Below are 20,723 nucleotides of genomic sequence, written 5' to 3' on the forward strand. Positions count from 1 at the left end.
GTTCTTTTTTTTCTTTTTAGCGACTACATAGTGATACTTTGACAAGTAGTGTAATAAGTAATATAACTATAAAATAGTGCTGCTGCTATACTGTACAAGGATTATAGTGAAGTGAAATAAAAAAGATGTAGTTTAATCTAATGAGAATTTATTTCTTTTGTACATATTAATGAAAGTATTCTTTTTTTTTTTTTTTTTTCATTTTAGCAAACTGGTTTCAGTAATATAGATATCTGTAAATAGTCTGGACAGAATTGCGTTATAATTGTGTTTTTTAATAATGAATAATTATAATAATAATGCTAACAATAGGAAATTGCAGTGTAACAATGTAGTTGTAATATTATTAAAGGCCTTAAAAAAAATCCAGCACTAGTATTACCAACCATTTTATTTATTTTGTGTCTATGTTCCCTTACTCTTTCAGAATTAACTTTCTGGTATCCCTTACCATGGCTGCCACTAGTGTTCTTACGTGAGTCTTTGTTTGTAGTAGCAGTGTTCCTCTTAAAACAAAGGTTTCTTTCTTTAATTGACGTAATGGTTGATTGCATTATTTTAATAGACCCAACATCGCCTGTGGTGTTGACATGTAAGTATTCATAGGTTAAATAACACAAAGATTCATTCAAAAAGTTTTTGGAATATTGGGCTTGGCGCTTATAGACTTTGTTCAAAGGTGGCGGTTTATCATCCTGTTGTTCCCTTGTTCCTTTTTTCTTTTTGCATGCTCAGTTACTCTTTATTTGATCTCTGTTGGAGGCAACGTGGCTTGGTGCAGACTATATGTAGGTTGTAACCTATTAGTTGTTCCATGAAGGCCAATTTGTAATATTCTGAAATTTCTTTTAATTTCAGTTTTTGGTAACCTACACTTTAAATGTGAATGTCTGCCAGTTTCCTGCGGATCTGTTTCAGGTCGCTCGTTGCATTCCAGCTGGTTAAATTTGAAGAAAAACAGAGGTGTTGTAAAACTTTGGAATGGAACTGTAACTTTCTCTTGGTTTGTCTGATTTATCCAGCTTGAATCCTGTGCCACAGTTCCGCCGCGAGACCTCCGGCGAACTGACCCTGAAGGCCTCCGCCGAGGCGATCCAGGTCGCCAAGGCATACGGCCTGAGCGCCACCGTGCCGTACAGGGTCAAGTCGGCCGAGATGGTCAAGGAGCAGGCCAGGAGACGGGTGCGGGCAGCAGGCGGTGACCCCGGGGACTCCAGGCTGGTGCGCAGCGTCAGCGAGCTCCAGTTTGGACAGTACCGGGGTCAAACTTTTAAATGGTTGCTGACCCATGACCTCGGCTATGCCGTCATGGTGTTGGCAACCCACCAGAGGGAGCGCGAAGATGGCCAGGTGTCTGATAGCCCGCTGGCGAGCAATAAGAACGCCCTGGAGTCCTACGCCTGGCTCTTTCCCGATGTGAAGACGGCCATCCGTCGTCGACGGGAGAGAGACGGGTCGGCCAGGACCCTAGACGAGGGCAAGAGGCTCGTCAGCTTCGGCCAACATGGACACCTGACGTTTGAGGCCCTTTACGATGCGGAAGATCGGGAGGCTAAGAGGTGAGAGACTTTTGGGTGGGGTCTGAGGGGAAGGGCACAGCAAGGTAGTGGGACCCTGCTTCCATTTGTTCACTTGTTACCGTTCCCACTTTCGTACCGCAACACAGTTACATCAAATGGCTCCGGCGCCAGACCACCAAAGTCGGGACCAAGATGCATGCGCTCCAGCTGTATGTGCGGCGGAGAGACGAGGCAAAGGCAGCAGCAGCAGCAACCTCCTCCCTTCCCAAAACCACCACTGTTACCCCCACCGCCTCTCTCTCTGCAGCAGCCTCCGTCGTCGAGATTCCCGATGACGTGCTGCTGTCGGCCAGCATGGAGTTGGAGGCTGGTAAGTGACCGCCACCCATGGAAACTGGTGGTGGCTCCTTCACTTTTTCTGTTTAACCTGTTATTTGTTTGAATTTGTAAACAATCTTCCCCAGCATCTACCTCCCAGTCTGCAACCAGTGGAGGGCCCGTGCCATCCCAGCGCTCCCAACCGACGGCTGATCCGGGAAAGCAGCCTTCGCAAATGCTGTCTGTAGCCAGGAGAGAGGTGAGTTAAAAGGATGTGTTTGTTTGAATTGCATTGCCGGGAAAGGAACAGGGCCTGTCTGATTCTTTTTGTTTCTTTTTCTCTTGCTCATGCCGTCTCTCTTTCTCTCTCACACACACAGCTACTTTTACCCGAGGGCTGGAGGACTTCCCTACCCAAAGAACAGCATGTGTGGGTAAGTCGGGCCCTTTTCACCAGGGGCAAGGATGGAAAGCCTGTTCTGACGTCCAACCTTCGCCTTTGATGGTATCCTCCCGGCCCCCGCAACGTGCACCTCCAGCCCCCGACATCGCCCGACACCTTTTTTCAGCGCCTGTTCTTCCTGTGGATGCCGTACCGCATGTGGGGCTACAAGCTGTCCTGCACGGTGTGCAGCCACAGGTTGTCGGGAGCCGGACTCTACAGGACCGTCCGGAGGGTCCTGGAGTCAGACGGATGGTACTTTATGGCCACGGAGTACCTGGAGTGCCGGCGCTGCAAGAAGAAGGTGGCGGGCTGGTCGCAGGATGTCTTGGATCAGCTGCACTGCACCCATCGGGATGACTTTCCAGCTATCCTGACTTACAGGTCAGACAAGGAGTCTCCGATGGCTGGGTCAACTCTCCATAGGTAGACAGGCACACACGGGCAGTCCTAACGTCTCTGTTCTGTCTCAACACAGATTATCCTGCGACAAAAAGCTCATCGGGCAGATGCGTGAGCGCACGCTGGGCAACGGGGCCACCCGGCTGCGCAAATATCTGCTCGAGGAGCACGTCAAGTTCTGGTTGGAGCGGTCCAGAAAGTTCATGTTCGCGGCCACCAAGTTCATCACATCGGGTGCCGAGCCATCTACGACTACGCCTCGACCACCACGGATGACCCCGGTGCCCGGTGTAAAGTGGTTGCTGTCCATCTATGCCAGGGAGGTGGCTTCGAGGATAGAAGAGACCAAGGCCCGGATCACCTCCATCTTTGGCTCATTCTTGAAGATGGACTCAACCAAGAAGGTGAGCAATATCGCCATCCCTTCCTTCCTTCCTTCCTTCCTTCCTTCCTTCCTTCCTTCCTTCCTTCCTTCCTTCCTTCCAGCTTACCGTCACTCTCCCTTTCATCGTTCAGGTGACCAAGAAACTTGCTGGTGCCGCGGCAGGAACGGCAGCCTGGGTGACCAACGTGGGGAATGAGTACGGCCAGGTCTTAATCAGCGTCCTCACTGCAGCCGAGGGTGCTGGCCTGTACCCCATGGCCACCGGGCTGATGCGGCGATACCGTGATGCCGGTGTGTCCCCGCCTCTGGTCCTCTATGTGGACCGAGACTGCTGTTCCCACGGGGGACCATCCAAGGTGACCCTCTTATTCCATCAGTGGGATCAGCTAGTGGTGCGGCTCGACGTGTGGCACCTGATGCGACGCTTCGCGGCGGGTGTTACCACGGAGAGCCACCCACTATACAGCCTCTTCATGGCGCGTCTCTCGTTCTGCATTTTTGAGTGGGACGAGGGAGACGTCGCCCGGCTGCGACAGGCCAAGGCTGGTGAGGCGGGGAAGGGTCCCGAGGCTCCAGGCAGGGAAACATCCCGTTAAAGGAGCTGGCCCGCCACTGCCGCCGCCGCACGCGTGGGGCGGAGGAGACTGGCCGGCTCATTGACGAGATGTTGGAGGCCTTCGGGGACGCCACTGACACCATGGGTATCCCGCTTTTGGACCGCGCTAAGATCCAGGACATCTGGAAAACACAGAGGCGCCACCTCCACTGCATCCAGGACCCACCCGGCGTGCACCTGTACATGCAGACCGGGCAGCTGGTCAAAGGGGGGATCACGCTGCCGGTGTTCAGGTGTGCGCGAGGTTCAACTTCGTTGGAGTCGTTCCACCTGCATCTGGACCGCTTCATACCTGGTAAGGGTGCCCAGAAACCTGTTCTTTGTGACCTGTGTTGTGCGAGGGAGTGGGTGGCATTGCATTTTTATCTTTCACTCTCTCTCTCACTCACTCACCGTGTCTTTCAGGCACTTCAGCCAGCGCGGCCCACTTTCAGGCCTATCTGCTGGAAGGCCTGGCGCGGTGGAACGAGGACCATGCGGCACAAGCAGTGGAGGCAGCAGACCGTGATATGGTCTGCTACAGTGGCCAACTCCAGCACACCGTCAATGAGCTGAGTGAAATTTTATATCGCACGAAGCTAGTTGACGATCACACCCGGCCTGCGAAGTACACTGGTGAGGCGGGCGTCGAGCCGTCTGTCTGTCTGTCTGTCTCTCTTTCTCTCTACCCCCCCTTTCATTTTAAAACAGTTCCCTCTTTTTCACAGGTGAGCTCATCGGCGTCCAGTACCTTTTTTCGCAGACCAGTCGAGTGCTGGAGGAAGTGATGGGCAGGGATCCCGACGCTCCGGATGGGACTGATACAGACGACGACAGTGTCGACGAGGGCTTCCAAGAGAACGAGGGGTCGGTAGAAGAACATCTCGAAAACACCCTCTTCGGCCTTGAGGAGGACTTCGCCCGACAACCGTTGTCTGACAAGTCCCAGTCGCAACCTGCCATCGGCGCCTCACAGTCTGGGCCAGCCGACCAGGAGACCTCCCCTGGAGACGAGGCCATTCAAAGGGTGTCCCACGAGCCAGTAAGTCTCTCCCAACGAGTCGTGATATACCTGTGGAATATCCAATGAGTACTCACTCCCCTTTCTCACTTTCGCTCTCTTTCTCCAACAGAGTAGCCTTGGAGCTGACACTGGCCCGGGTTATGAGCACGTGGTCAACCTGGCCTCTAGTCTCATGACGCTGCGTCACCGTGCTTATGTGACTCAGCAGCAAGTGGCGGAGATTGTCGCTCTCTGGGAACGATTGCCGGAGGGCGACAAGGCCCCGGTTCGCTTCCCGCCACGCCACCAGGAAAGACTGGTGAAGGGGAGGTTCCGACGCAAGCACTCGCAGACCAGTGTCACACCGGGAGTGGAGAGCTTGCGACGGTAGGTGCTCAACCTCTTTGGCGTTGCCTCTTTCCTTTTGATTGGATATCAATGGCAGGACTGACTGACTGACTGACTCTCTCTCTCTCTCTCTCTCTCTCTCTCTCTCTCTCTCTCTCTCTCTCTCTCTCTCAAAAACCCACCCCCCGAATTTTGTAGGTGTATGGTCGGCCAAGGTGGCCAAGCCGCACAGATGCCAAACATCAGCCGCCTTGTGGAGGCCGTTTGTATAGAGCTGTCCAGGATTCACCCCGAAGGAACCACCATCTGCGGCGTGAGGGTGAACCGCTGGGCAGCTGTGATGCGGGATTATATCTGCATCCAAGAGAACATCCTTACAAACCCGGTACTCATGGCCCAGACACGTATCCAGTTATTCCCCCTCAATCAGCGCACCCTGGCACAATGGTAAGTACACACTGGACAAGTGGGATCCACCATGCCCCTCTCCTCCCTCCCACCCTGACTTACTTTGCTTTCTGTCCCTGTAGGCACCTCACTCGCACCAGGGAGCTGGTACGGCGGGCTCTGGAGATGGCCGTGCCATTGCCATCCAGCTCGGCCCTTGCTTCGGAGCCCACCCCTGCCGTACGGCCACGGCCCACGGGCCCCGAGCAGTCCGCTGCACCATGTCATGAATACTCGGACCTGCCTGACCTGTCCGGTCAGGCGACGCAGCGAACTCGGGGCCCCGTGGATGTGGCACCGCCAATTGTTGGCCACCCCCCGTGCCACAAGAAGCACCCGCCACCCAGCCACTCCTCCCGCCGGCTGACACTGCCGCTTCTCCGCCTCCACCGGCACAACCTTCAGTACCCCGCACCACTGCCTGGCGGCGGAAGAAAAAACAGGAGGCGGAGGAGCTGGCGCAACAGCAAGGTATCCCTCCCAAACAAAGAAAAAAAGCGGAGGCCTTTGTTTGCCAGCGCTGTGGCCATCCTAAAACAAAAGAGTTCGGCCACAGCCGCTTTGGGAGGGAAACCTTTTGTTCCACCTCAGCCGGCAGAAGTGTCCAGGAGTGGCTGGAGGAAAAGAGGAGAGCGAAGCAAAATCGTGCCGGGGGGGATGGCCACTAAACAATTTTTGTTAATCAGTAGATGGGCCCATACATTGCTTTTTTTTTTTTTTTTCTTATTTTTATAAATTTTTCAAGCTGTTTTTACTTTTTTTTATTTTTTTTTGCAAATGACTGGCACTTTATATATTGTCTCCTTTTTTTCAAGCTGTTTTTACTTTTTTTTATTTTTTTTTGCAAATGACTGGCACTTTATATATTTTTTTTCAAGCTGTTTTTACTTTTTTTATATTTTTTTGACAATCTTTTTTAATTTTGGGCTTCATCTACTGGTTATTTTTTTTCTTGGATTGTTGATTGATTTCTATTTATTATATGTATATTCATTGTATAAACCTTGTTGATTGAATCGTTGTGTCTGCCTGCCTGCTTCTGTCCCGCCCGCCGCCGCTTTAAGGGCTCTCTGTTTACCTTCCCGCGACCGCGTGGCTAATCGGCTATGCACCATGCGCCCGCCCCTTTCACCTTTTACGGACCCGGCTCAGCCTCGCAGATCGGCTGGCATTTTTTGCGCAAGGTGACTGCTGGTGTTCTCTGGTTGTGTTCTCATTTCCTTTCTTTAATCTGTATTGGAGTTTTTATACACTAAGACAGTGGTTCTCAAACTGTGGTGCGGGCCACCCTAGGCGGGCGCAAAGATATTAAAAATAGATCTATTGAAACCAAAACAAATTAACTTAAACTACAATCTGATGCTAGATAAATAAATATAGAGTTAGATAAATGTCGATAAAAGTTAAGTACATATAATAAAATATGCATCTATGATATATCATTAATTAAAAAAGAACAAATTGGTATTAGTGGGCTCCTTTAAAAAAAAAAACGTTAGGGGGGCACGATTAAAACTGTTATGAAAACTCGGGTCGCAAATACTTAAAGGTTGAGAAACGCTGCACTAAGACTCAATGAAGATGTCTCGATGCATGCTCAATAATCCAGGTAAGGAAATCCTAGAAATTTGATTCTGTTCATCTGGACAAAGTTTTTAAGTGGGAGAAATATTTCGAGACTTATCCAAGTCTCTTCCTCAGTCTCAATTGACTGCAGGTTTCCCCAACCTTATAAACAGTACCTTTGCTTAATCACAGAGACTAGCACCATTGACAAAGGGCCAGTTGATCAGTGATATGCAAATTGTCCACTGATTAGTAGACGTGTGAACCATTCATAGAGGGTTGAGGAATGGCTGCAATCACAGCATTGTAAGACAAAATGTGACAAAAATACTTATGAGCCCTTAAAGCGAGATCCAGGTAATGGTTACAAGAAAAAGGTGATAGATTGTCTTAAGCAGCTAGTTCAGGACAATGCTATTGACCGGACCACATACCACAGATTATACCCAGGGGAATCTACACCAAGTCTGTATGGTCTACCAAAAATACACAAACAGGGTGCTCCTTTAAGACCCATTGTCTGCATGATCAATTCAGTCACGTATAACATCTCCAAGTTCCTGGCCGCTGTTCTTAACCCGGTGGTAGGCAGCTCAAAACACCACATTCAGAACACATTGGATTTCGTGGAGAAAGTGAGAGAGGTCATTATGGAGGCAGAAGAAACCTTGGTCTCATTTGATGTTACATCTCTATTCACTTGTGTCCCAGTGACTGAAGCAGTGGAGGTAGTACGTAAGAGATTACAGAATGACCCCACGCTCAGTAAAAGAACCTCTCTCAACGCAGACCAAGCGTGCCTGCTTTTGGAACTGTGTCTTCAATCAACATATTTCATATACAAAAGCCAGTACTACAGGCAGAAGCACGGGTGTGCCATGGGTTCCCCTGTTTCACCTATAGTAGCCAATCTATATATGGAAGAAGTGGAAAAGAGGGCTCTATCATCCTATCCTGGAACACCACCGAGCCATTGGTTCAGATATGTGGATGACACCTGGTTGAAAATCAGATCTCAGGAGGTACCACAGTTCACAGACCACATCAACGGGGTGGACAAACACATCAAGTGAAATAACAAGCTAGCCTTCTTAGACTGTGAAATTTCCATCCTCAACGGGGGACATTTGATAGTGGATGTGTACCGTAAACCCACACATACGGACCAGTATCTAAGGTTTGACTCTCACCATCCACTAGAGCACAAACTAGGTGTCATTAGGACTCTACAACACAGAGCTAACACCATTCCCACAGACTCAGAGGCCAGGGAAGCAGAAGAACACCACGTCAAAAAGGCCCTGAGTAAATGTGGATATCCCAGCTGGTCCTTTGTCAAAGCAGGGAGGACACCTAAAGAACGCTCCAAGCGATTCATGAGAGAGGAAGGACATCCACTGCCTAAGCGAAAACCCTTAGTGATCCCGTATGTGTCAGGAGTATCGGAACAGCTGAGGCGCATTTTCTCGAAACACCAGGTCTCAGTGGCTTTCAAACCCCAAAACACGCTACGCCAAAGATTGGTCCATCCCAAGGATCGGGTCCCACGGCACAAACAGAGTAACATAGTTTACGCAGTTAAGTGCCAGGAGGAGTGCCGTGAATTGTACATCGGGGAAACCAAGCAGCCACTGGCTAAGCGCATGTCACAACACAGAAGAGCTTCCTCGTCAGGCCAGGACTCCGCAGTCTATTTACATCTACAGGATAGTGGTCACTCCTTTAAAGATGAAGAGGTGCACATCCTGGACAGGGAGGAGCGCTGGTTTGAGAGAGGAATCAAGGAGGCCATTTACGTGAAAAAGGAACGACCATCTCTGAACAGAGGAGGGGGCCTAAGGGTACATCTGTCGCCATCTTACAATGCTGTGATTGCAGCCATTCCTCAACCCTCTATGAATGGTTCACACGTCTACTAATCAGTGGACAATTTGCATATCACTGATCAACTGGCCCTTTGTCAATGGTGCTAGTCTCTGTGATTAAGCAAAGGTACTGTTTATAAGGTTGGGAAACCTGCAGTCAATTAAGACTGAGGAAGAGACTTGGATAAGTCTCGAAATATTTCTCCCACTTAAAAACTTTGTCCAGATGAACAGAATCAAATTTCTAGGACTCAATGAAGATGTATGTTAAAGATTGTTATACATATATTATGAAAACTGAAGAGCACATTGGTTAGCTCTGCTGCCTTGTGAATCCAGAGTCACTGGTTTGACCCTCACGCATGGCCATTGTTGTTGTGGAGTTTGTAGATTCCCACTGTGCCTGCATAGCTTATGTGTGTGGTCACATAAACAATCAACTACAATATAATAAACCACAAATTAGATGCCTTTGTAGTTTTGCATCTTTACCAAATCCAGGGAGATGAGGGCTCCTAGTGCAAACATATCAGAGAGAGGAAATTCAGGTAAATGGTACTTTTCAGACACATGCTTTAGGATATTGTAGGTATTCTTAGAAAATGTGAAGTTTGAATATACAATCAAGATATGAGGATAAAGAGGCAAAAAAATAAAGTTTGACATGTGTATCAAAAAAATAGAGTTTGACATGTGTATTGTATGAACATTGATCTGTGGTGTTAAGAAATGTGATAAGATGCATAACCATGGTTGCTAAATTTGCATATGGTTCCTTTCTCACAAAATGAAAACAGACAAAACTTTCAGAAAGATAATGCTTTGTGGAATTTTGTGTAAATTTAAAAGAAAGAATGGTGGATTTGAATGATAAGGTTAGGAATGATAGCCATAAAGTGTTAAACAAAGTATACTTGATCTGGGATGGTCAGTTTTGTGTTTTGAAGGGGTGGATGGATGTCTTGTTCACTTTACAAAGCTTATTAGAAAAGACTGCTCTGGTAAAAGACACATGGTGGAGTCTCAAAAGTGTTTCAAATGGTTTTGAGAAAAATGATAGTTGCATTTAATGTTGTAGTCACTACTGTGACCACCGCTGATTTGATGTTTACTGTGCTCACTATTAATGCAAAGTTGGTTTTTTTTGGTGGAATGGATTAAACAATACAAAGGTCCCTGGTTCTGTTGTAGGGCTGCCATTCTCCTAAATGTAAAAATTTACTTTTTTCACTTTTGGAACAGCATCAGGTTTTGAAATAGTTAGCTAGTCACTCTAGATGTCTACAGGCAGCTCTCAGTTCTAAGTACAGGTCATTGTCACCTCCCACCTACCTGTAACAATTATTATATTATTAAATAAGGGAAGAATTCTTGTTAAAATGACTCAGGCTACCTTCAAAATATAAAAGGACCATCGGTGAAAATCCATTGCTATTATATTAATATAGGCATTGAAACTATAACCCCAATTCCAAAAAAGTTGGGACGCTATGCAAAATGTAAATAAAAACAGAATGCAAACCCAGATTTTATTCACAATAGAACATAGAAAGCATATCAAGTGTTTAAACTGAGAAAATGTAACCTTTGTAAGAGAAAAAAAAGGTCATTTTGAATTTGTTGGCAACAACACATCTCAAAAAAGTTTGGACAGGGCCATGTTTATCACTATGTAGCAACCCCTCTTCTTTTAACAACATCTGGGAACTGAGGAGACCAGTTGCTGGACTTTTGGGAGAGGAATGTTGTCCCATTCTTGTCTGATATAGGATTTGAGCTGCTCAACAGTCCCAAGTCTTCTTTGTCACATTTTTTGTTTCATGTTGCACCAAGTGTTTAAAATTGGTGAAGGGTCTGGACTGTAGACAGGCCATTTCAGCACCCGGACTCTTATACTATGAAGCCATGCTGTTGTAATAGATGAAGTATGCGGTTTAGCATTTACATGCTGAAATATGCAAGGCCTTCTCTGAAAAAGACTTTGCCTGGATAGGAGCACATGTTGCTCTAAAACCTGTAAATACCTTTCAGCAGTGATGGTGCCGTTCCAGATGTGCAAACTGCCAATTCCATAGGCACTAATGCACCCCCATACCATCAGAGATGCACGCTTTTGAACTAAGTGCTGATAACAAGCCGGATGGTCCCTCTTCTCTTTAGTCCTAAGGATGTGGTGTTCATGTTTTCCAAAAAGAATTTCAAATTAGATTTGTCTGACCACACAACCGTTTTGCACTTTGCCTCAGGCCATTTCAAATAAGCTTTGGCCCAGAGAGGACGGCGGTGTTTGTGGATCATATTCACATATGGCTTCTTCTTTGCATGATGGAGCTTTAACCTGCATTTGTGGATGGCAAGGCAAACTGTATTTACAGACAATGATTTCTGGAAGCGTTCCTTAGCCCATACAGTGATTTCCGTGACAAAATCATGCCTGGTTTTAATGCAGTGCTGTTGAGGGTCTGAAAATTTACAGGCATCCAATATTGATTTTCGGCTTTGTCCTTTGTACACAGAGATTTCTCCAGATTCTCTGAATCTTTTGATGATGCTACATACTGTAGATGAAGATATTCAAAGTCTTTGCAATTTTACATTGAGAAACATTATTCTGAAATTGTTCCACAATTTGTAGACACAGTTTTTGCAAATTAGTGAACCTCTGCCCATCTTTACTACTGAGAGACTTTGCCTGTCTAAGATGCTCTTTTTATTCCCAATCATGTTGCCAATTTACCTAATTAGTTGTAAAATGTTCCTCCTCCTGTTTATTTTTAGTACCACTTACTTTTCCAGCCTGTTGTTGCCCCTATCCCAACCTTTTTGAGATGTGTTGCTGCCATCAAATTCAAAATGAGCTAATATTTTCCAAGAAATGGTAAAGTGTCTCAATTTCAACATTTGATATGTTTTCTATGTTCTGTTGTGAATAAAATATAGGTATATGAGATTTGCAAATCATTGCATTTTGTTTTTATTCACATTTTACACAACATCCCAACTTTTTTGGAATTGGGGTAGTATTAAGCAATTGACATCCCATCATTTTCAAGGTCTGTTTATGGGAATATTTGAATTGCTGACTGATTGTCATCAGGTCTCTTTGAGCTGGAACAGCAGTTAATCAGCAACTCATTTGTTTATATCTGGTCACATGCTTGGCAAAACAAAGTACTCTTTGTAGTTTTATCTGCTCTTTAATATCAACCAGTCTTTACAGAATCCAATTGTTTATATTTTACTTCTTGTTTGAATTTTCTCTGGGTGGTGGCTGAATGTAGTGTCAACATCCACTATATCATTTTTATCATTATAAGAAACAAACCTCTCTTTCTCCCATAAACTTATAACTTATTACAATGATTAACAGAACAGGCCATTCAGCACAACACAGCTCATCTGACTCTATTCACTTACCTCCTGAAAACCAAAATATCAAATTACATTTTGAAAGTGCCCAATGTTCTAGTTTCCACCATAGTACCTGGAAAGTCATTCCAAGCATTTATGATTCTTTGTGAAGAAAGCTTTTAATGTTTGCTCTCTTGATTAGTATAGGTTTCTTAAGGAATTTTAGAGACCCGGACATTGACCAAGGCATTTAACAAGATTACTGAGATCTATAGTGTTAAGATCTAAGACAGCAAGAATAGATGTGTTTTTTTCTTTGGCAATAACCATTAAGTTATTAACTACAAGTGCAATCCCAAAAGTAAGGTCTCCTATTTTTTTAGAAATACAAACAACCGTTTATTTTCTATAATGTTTACATCATTTTAAAGGTTAAAGACTTATTTATTTTTCTACATAATCGCCATTTCGGTCGATGCATTTTTGTAGACGCTGTGGTAGTTTTAGAATGCCCATGTCATACCAGCTCGCCGCCATGTCCTTCAGGAAGCATTGAACCTCATCTTTCACCTCTTTGTCGGAGCAGAATCACCTTCCGGACAAATGTTCTTTCAACTTAGGGAACAGGTGGTAGTCACTGGGTGCCAAGTCCGGACTATAGGGTGGGTGGGTGATGAAGTTCCAACCGCCGATCTTTACGCATGTTTTCGTCGACCTTCACGATTGTCTTGTTGGAAATTGACGGTCTCCTGCGCGAACTTCGCACTTGCCAGTAGCGTTCAACGGGAGCTCCATTTTCAAGGGCTGCCAAGCCAAGATTGAGCATCCCAGCGAAGCTGCACATGCTTGTTTGGGAGTGAAGGAAACACCAATCACAACAGCATGGCCAACAGCCATACGAACAGTTTCTCTACGTCCCCAACGCTTTGGAGACCTTACTTTTGGGATTGCCCTCATACTTTAAGCAAAGCAATTTCTTCACTATGGGTTGGCCTAAAACCTGACTGAAACTTATCCAAAATTCAGTTTTTGTTCAATCATCCTTTCAACTGCTGAAAAACTACTTTTCAAGAATTTCACTTAAAAAGGCCCATTATAGTTAAGTTTAAAATATCCAAATACTGACAAGTTAAGATTATTCCCATTGTGCAGGGGTTTAATTCCTGCAGTCTTTAAAAAATCTGGGTAAATGGTATCTAATGGACAGTTAACTATTTCTAGTACACTGTCAATAAGCACATCAAAAACTTTGAAAATACATTCTGAATTGGATCAAAGACATAAGTGGATGATTTTAGATAAGTGTTTATATTACAGGGGTCAAGTAATCCTGCTTTAGTAAAGGTATTTAATTCACTGTATGGCTTTTGCACAATCAAATCTTTAATAGATCGTCACCACAATCTGTTGACACATCGGGAGCACAGAAAAGCACAAAGCAGTTGCTAATGAGGAAAATGGTGCCTGTGAAAGCAAAGGTGACCTGGGATTGGGTCTTTAATTGCTCTGTTGGAATTCACAGATTCTGTCATTGTAGATAGGAGAAGGGGTAAAGCTGAATTGGCCCGGAGGCGTAGTGGCTTGGCACAGAGTTGACATTACAGAGTAACTCTAGTCTCAGATAAAACTTCTTATCATGACAGCAGCTGAGCCTTCTATTCCCTGACTTAGACCTGGTGCTGCTGAATCTATCTCTCCAAAGTCTTGAGTTTGTTGTCAATGATCAGTAGCTCATAAACAGCCATCACAAAGTGACAGAGGTGACTCCTTATCTTGGTCAAAGTCAAAGTATTTAGCTTTCAAGATCAGATGTGATCATAGCCTGTATTTATCATGCATCTCAGAGTAGGAAAACATTCCTAACTGGCTGAAAAAACTCAGATTGAAGGAAATTTGGCCCTGCTCTTAGGAGTAGGAGTAAAAGCATGTTTCCAAGTTTCTTTACTACTGATATCTTCACCAGGATGTAGGAGAGCTTGTAAGCTGTCCTTACTCACTAGGAGCTGCCAGAAGATGCCATTCAAGGAGAGTTCGGCACACACATCCCGGGAAAAGTGCAATGAAAGAGATGAAATACTATTTGTAGTATATGTATATGTTATGTGATTGGTCCATCTATGCAAAGAAGCCATGCACTGTTTGTCAAAATGAAAGTATTGGTAACATTACATTTAAAATGCAGGTTTGCAATGGCGATGATTTGGGTATGTCACAACCAATTATTTCTTAAATTTTGCACCAAACTGTGAACGCCCTTACAACATGTGAGGCAATACATAGATTAATACATTTCCCACCACTCCACATGAGGTAATGTAAACGCAAGCCAAATTGATGCAAATCTGCACACATATTAAGATCATTGCCCCCAAATATGGGTGAGTACTCACATGTGACTTGCAAGTGAAGAGGTCATAGATACAAACTGTATTATATATCCAGCATATTAATCAGAAAATAAAAGAGGTAGGATGGGTGATTGAAAACAAAATGTCTCCCAGGTACACTGAGTTTTGAACTTCACGAATCCCTGTAAAGTTCAGGAAGACATGGACAGACTCCTGGGACACTGAATAAGTAGAGCCTTGCAGAAGATAAGTGGGGGGTCACAGAGAGAAGCACGACACACCACAGTACACTGGAAGAGTGAACACAATTTATAGCCTGGCTAGTTTCATCACAACGTATTTTCACAAGGAGTAAGTTGAGATTTTTTTTAGGTAATTTGGTAGAAAAGTGGATGAGCCACTCCACTAGTTAGCCCTTAGGAGACTATATGATTTATGGTTTTGTGTTCTTCATACTTTACCTGTATCAATTCCTTCCTAATGTTTATTTATTTAATAGATCATATATTTTTCAATTCCTATGCCACCTTGGCATAGTTTTGGATACAAGAACCTCTACATTATCCCTCCCTTTTTCCAATAATATGTTATATACAAATTGTGTATATTTAAATGTATTTCACACAAGAAATGCATGCATACTAAGTATTTTAATAATATACATACTAATGGACATTTTTTTACCTTGTCTTTAGGATCTCATAGGAATGAAAAATCAAAAAAAGAGATCTTCTTGCTATCATTTTTGTTTCTCCTAATCAGCAATGAGATCAGAAAGACATAAAATGGAGACATTTTGTTTTGCCGTGGTATTCTCACATGTCTCCTTTTGAGTTTCAGCAGAGATCTTGGTAAACTTGCTCAATGGGCTCCGGTTTTCCAAGTTCTAAAAATATTCAGCATGTTCAACATTCAAAGACATAACCTTCTCTGATCTGATGCTGTGAATTGCTATTCTCATCCAATCCATGCTATCCATTATGGAATGAAAGAGAAATAGTCATAAGAAGGGCTTGGGCCCAACCTGTTAACTTGTTTAATTTCTAATTTTTATGCTTCCAGATACAACTCAAAGTTTGTAAAACAAAAGGTTTTTGGACTGTGTGCCCCACAAATAAAGCAGCTTCTTTCTTCAATCCACTTAAGAAGCTGGTCCTAAATGAATACCCAGAGTTCATGCTCCTTATAACCTGATGGGACCAGCAGGGACAGGAATTCTGTCAGTTGGCCATAAGTGATGTCACTGTCCTGCCAGTTTCTCTTCCTTCATTCTAAAATGGAACAGCAGAGAGCAGTTATAGGCTACGTTCCCTTATTATACTTCCCTGTCTTGCTTTCCCCATCGGAGGCAGGGAAACGCCCAGTAGGCTTGAGTGTGTGACACCATATTGATCTTATTGCTCTGTAGTTTTACTCTAAAACAGTTTTCTGTTTACCCACTGTATGCATAAACTTTAGCATATGCAGTTGGTCTAACATATTCATTTTATTTTGGCAGTAATAAAATACTAGCAGAAAGGACTTTATAAGAGGAAACCTTCACATGCAGAAAAATCTGACAAAACGTTTTAAACATATGAAATACAATTTGACAAAAGAAAGCTTTTCATGGTCCCCTCTCATTTCCAGGTTGTAACACTCTAGTATTGCATAATGACAGATTGCAAGCAGTGTGGGCATTCTAAAATGATTGCCACTATTTGAGCTTCATTATTTTTGTGTATATAAAGGGGTTATACAGTATGTCTGTGCTTAAAACTGTACAAGTAATGTTACTGATTCATCAGGTTTACTGTTTCACTCTGAAAAGTGTGATAATTTTTTCACAGATTGAAAGTACTTGCATTGTGTGCTCAGGTAATATAAGATTAAATTTATAAACAGTTGTTTGTGGTCTTAAATCACTTTATAACGATTGTAAAAACTGTAGTCATTACATCTGAATAATTTTATTAATTGCTCTAATTTATATTGCTGTGCCCCAATTAGATTATGCTCATTCTGGAAGAAAAAATATGAAAGAGATTAGAAGCGCCTTGAGCATGGGAAAGGTGCTATATAAATAAAATGTATTAATATTATTATTATTAACAAGGCCAGAAAGAGATCTCACAAAAACTCACATGCTTTCAAAACCAAATTCTCAATTTTGACGCCTATTCCCTCACTTGTATTTTAATTGAATTGTTTAATTGTTGAAATTTTAAGATAGTACTGGGGTGTTGTACCGTGTTAGCCGTTATGAATGTAGAGAAAAGCCAAGCAAAATGACACCTTTTATTGGCTAACTAAAAAGATTACAATATGCAAGCTTTCGAGGCAACTCAGGCCCCTTCTTCAGGCAAGATGTAATACAGAAACTGAAGTTTCCTATGTTTAAAGACAACACCCTTGTAACTTCTGTTTTTCACAAACCGACAGACAGACGGACCTACCTGAAAAGTGATAGCTTCAACCCCAAGCATATAAAGCGCTCCATTATTTTCAGCCAAGCAATACGGTACAATCGTATTTGCTCAGACCCAACAGACCAGGATCAACAACTGCAGGAGCTTAGACAAGATTTCATCAAACAAGGTTACACCCCGAAAACAACAGACACTCAAATAAGAAGAGCTACTGCCATACCCAGAGACAACCTTCTGGAATATAAAAACAAAGACAACAAGGATCGCATCCCCCTTGTTGTCACCTACAACCCACATCTTGAAACACTTCGAAAAATTATAAAAGAACTTCAGCCAATACTAAATAATGACCAAACACTGAAAAATGTATTTCCTGAACCTCCCCTCCTGGCATACAGACAACCACCAAACCTTCAACAATTAATTGTCCGAGGCTCCCTAAGTGAACCAACAGAAAATGGCACATCTCCATGCCTACAGAAAAGATGCAAAACATGTGCCCACATCTATGATACAGACCGTATAGTTATACCACACTGCCGACTTGAACATCACATCAAGGGATCATTTTCCTGCAGATCATCCAATGTAGTCTACCTAATTTTCTGCATGAAATGTCCTGACACTGCACTCTATGTGGGAGAAACTGGACAAACACTCCGCCAGAGAATGAATTTACACAGGTTCCACATTAAACATGGCCACACAGATGTTCCTGTGGCGGCCCACTTCAACAGCCATGGACACTGTGAGAAGGACTTTAAAGTCACAGTGCTTATGGGCAACTTCAAAACACAGCAATAGAGAAAAGAATGGGAAGTTAAACTCATGCTAAAATTTAATACTTTACAACATGGATTGAATAAAGACAAGTGTTTTATGGCCAGATATGAGGATTGTTTACATCTCTCAGAATGACAGACAACCTGTCTACAGATCCACATTGTTTTGAAAAAACTCATTACAAACTTCAAAAGACTTTGTTGGACAGTTATCTTATCCAGAGATCTTGACAATACATTGTTCTTTTCTCTCTTGTTAAATTAACCCTAGCCTGAATGAATCTATTAATTTTTTACATTCAAAATCTCTCATTTAAATATTTACCAATGTTGTTTCTTATCCTAGAGTGTGTATATAAATATAGGAAACTTCATTCTGTATTACATCTTGCCTGAAGAAGGGGCCTGAGTTGCTTCGAAAGCTTGCATATTGTAATCTTTTTAGTTAGCCAATAAAAGGTGTCATTTTGCTTGGCTTTTCTCTGAAATTTTAAGAGAAATATCTGTGACCAGCTTGATTCTTAAATGAAAAATAAATGAGAATTTCTGTTAAGTCTCATGAGCCATCAAAGATCAACCTTTGAGCAGTAAAACTTAGGCAACGACTTCTAATATCAACAGCAAAACACAATGAACTGCATTCATTTCTTTTTCTTGTTTATTCTTCATGGTTTGTGTGAGTGCAAACATTGTTTAAGAGGTTCTGTTTTGTGGCCACCACATTTACATACACAGAAGCATGAACAATCCATTTCTGTTACATCAAGTGTTGACTACCTAATGTTAAATATGAAATGATTACAGTAAGAATTTTGACTTTGCAGATCATTTCTAGGAATCCCACAAAGAAGTTGGAAGCAAAGTATTAATTTAGCTAAGACTTGGTTCTGATGGAACATAGAAGGAAAATGATTACTAAGCTGTATTTTAAATAAGGTAAGTGAATAAGTGATAAAATGAGTATAAAATTTAAAGTTCAAGCACAAAAACAACAAAAAAAAATTCAGTGCAAAAGTATGAATATTTCTTAAAAGTTTTAAAACTAAATGTACAAGTTACTTTATTCAAAAACTAAACAGAAGTTAGAAAGTTGAAGAAACTCTGACTGTGCGACTTACAGTCTGAGAAACCATGAAAATCAATATTCATTGTGTCTGCTTATATATTCTGAGATTTTGTTTTTCAGACGTTTGTGTTTGTTTCTGTTTGTTTTTCTGTTTGCTTCCTGACCTCATGTACCGACATCCAGGCCCACTAAGAATGTATAAATACGCATCTACAGTAAGTACTAAGGGATTAGTAGCAACAGAAAGACAAGCAAGGGCAACAGCACACTTTGTTTCAAAATCTAACTGGCTTCATTACTAACCTAGAAAAGGAAGGTAAATGGCAGTTCAACGTGGAGCTCACAAGACCTTTGACTGGCTGACTGTTTTAACTTGCCTTTAATAGGCACAATTATGATATTGCTGAAAAGAAAAATTGAGCACCTGGAATGAAGTGTCAAAATACAAAATGTATACAAAATACTTTTTTGAGTCCTGACATAGTGTTGCTTTTCCAAAAAGATCAGAGGAGCTAGCAGATTGTACAAGACCAAGTGACGGTGTCCATCACATCACCACCCTCCATTTATGGCATGCTGTACTGGCCACTTCAGACCCCAGGACAATGAAAGACTGACAGTCAAATTATTTAAAATGAAAGATAAAGAAACAACACCAAAAGAGTAAAAAAAGAGCATTTACTTGTTTGGAATCTGAAATCAGTGGTGCCGTTTTCCTGCTCTGTATTGGTATGCCAGAGTTGCTGTTACATTGCACACTGCATATGGGGGTCTTAAAAGCCAACAGTGTTCTTTTTTTTTTACAGAAATTGAATGTGTGAAAAACCTAAAAAGCTAATTTCACCAAAAACACATAGATGGCAAAATATAATGTTTTTTTTTGACTAAACTTGTCAGGCAATTATACTTTATTGCCAGTTTTCCTATAAATAAATAAAAGGTGAAAATATACACTCAATTGTCTGAACAGAATTTCAGTGCATTTCAATTTGATAACCTTCACCAGTTGGAACTTTTTATACTTTTTTAGATAAGTCACTAATACCACATAGCACGCAAAAATAACATCATCAAAATACTATAATCTCAGTGCTAAATGTAGACAAATGCAAAAATTAATGAACTAAAATATTAAAGTGATTATATGATGATTAATTACACATGTTGCTTGGCATTCCTTTCTCAATTTTTTATATTTGATTTAAAAAAATAGAGGAAGGATAACTGTTTCCTGAAGAGAGGTATTAGCTATCTGGAAATGTGTTCTTTTTCAATTGCGGTGTTTTAATAACCTGAATTTAAATAAAAAAAATATTATCCTACCGAGCATGCAAAATGACGGTTACAAGCTTACACGACAAGTTAGGATAATTCTAGCTCTTTATTGACAGTTTCACGCGGCATTACAAACGGGAAGCTTATGACAGACATATCAAGCCGTGGGACTCTTGATCTGTGCAGTCTGTCATTTTTCGTTGCCACGCTGAAAGGATTTTAGCTGGACAGAAGACATAATCTTCTGCTCGGCCTCGGACAGAAGACATACTCTTCCACCCGGAAGCTTCAAAGTGTTGGCCGTAGGTGTCCATCCTTATATTCAGTTGTTCCATGTGCAGGGTGTGTTTCTCTGGTTCCAAACAAGGACAGGAAGGATTCCAGCCCCACCTTCAAAAAATACAAGAATAGCACAATGCCTATATACAGTTCTCATTCTCCCGACAAGGAAAGAAAATAGTGTACTGACAGAAGACAAAAATATACTGGTCTGTCTTTAAGCTGACTATTCAATTGTCCAGTTGTCTGTGGCTATCTAGTCCTGTGCTTGGCTTGGCAATTCTAAATGAAGATGCTGTGCCCTGTGTACCATATTTGGTCTG

General features: G+C 42.7%; 4 protein-coding genes across 4 annotated transcripts in view; all 4 read left to right on the top strand.

Moving 5' to 3' along the window:
• LOC114643210 (macrophage mannose receptor 1-like) overlaps positions 1-20,723 on the top strand; it is a 229,625-nt gene that overhangs the window by 146,571 nt on the left and 62,331 nt on the right. The gene's annotated exons all lie outside the window — the stretch shown is intronic.
• Positions 665-2,326, top strand: LOC127529460 (uncharacterized). The gene is made up of 3 exons (XM_051933146.1): positions 665-1,559; positions 1,667-2,097; positions 2,219-2,326. Exons 1-2 carry the CDS (start codon positions 1,156-1,158, stop codon positions 1,896-1,898), a joined length of 636 nt encoding a protein of 211 aa, XP_051789106.1. The 5' UTR covers positions 665-1,155; the 3' UTR covers positions 1,899-2,097; positions 2,219-2,326.
• LOC127529451 (uncharacterized) lies at positions 2,397-3,663 on the top strand. The gene is made up of 3 exons (XM_051933070.1): positions 2,397-2,664; positions 2,759-3,086; positions 3,199-3,663. The coding sequence occupies exons 1-3, from the start codon at positions 2,426-2,428 to the stop codon at positions 3,661-3,663; spliced, it is 1,032 nt and encodes a 343-aa protein (XP_051789030.1). The 5' UTR covers positions 2,397-2,425.
• LOC127529436 (uncharacterized) lies at positions 3,627-6,242 on the top strand. The gene is made up of 6 exons (XM_051932978.1): positions 3,627-3,978; positions 4,089-4,298; positions 4,391-4,704; positions 4,796-5,052; positions 5,212-5,460; positions 5,544-6,242. Exons 1-6 carry the CDS (start codon positions 3,732-3,734, stop codon positions 6,193-6,195), a joined length of 1,929 nt encoding a protein of 642 aa, XP_051788938.1. The 5' UTR covers positions 3,627-3,731; the 3' UTR covers positions 6,196-6,242.

This window comes from Erpetoichthys calabaricus, chromosome 1 (assembly GCF_900747795.2).
Source record: "Erpetoichthys calabaricus chromosome 1, fErpCal1.3, whole genome shotgun sequence".
NCBI classification, from domain to species: Eukaryota; Metazoa; Chordata; class Cladistia; order Polypteriformes; family Polypteridae; genus Erpetoichthys; species Erpetoichthys calabaricus.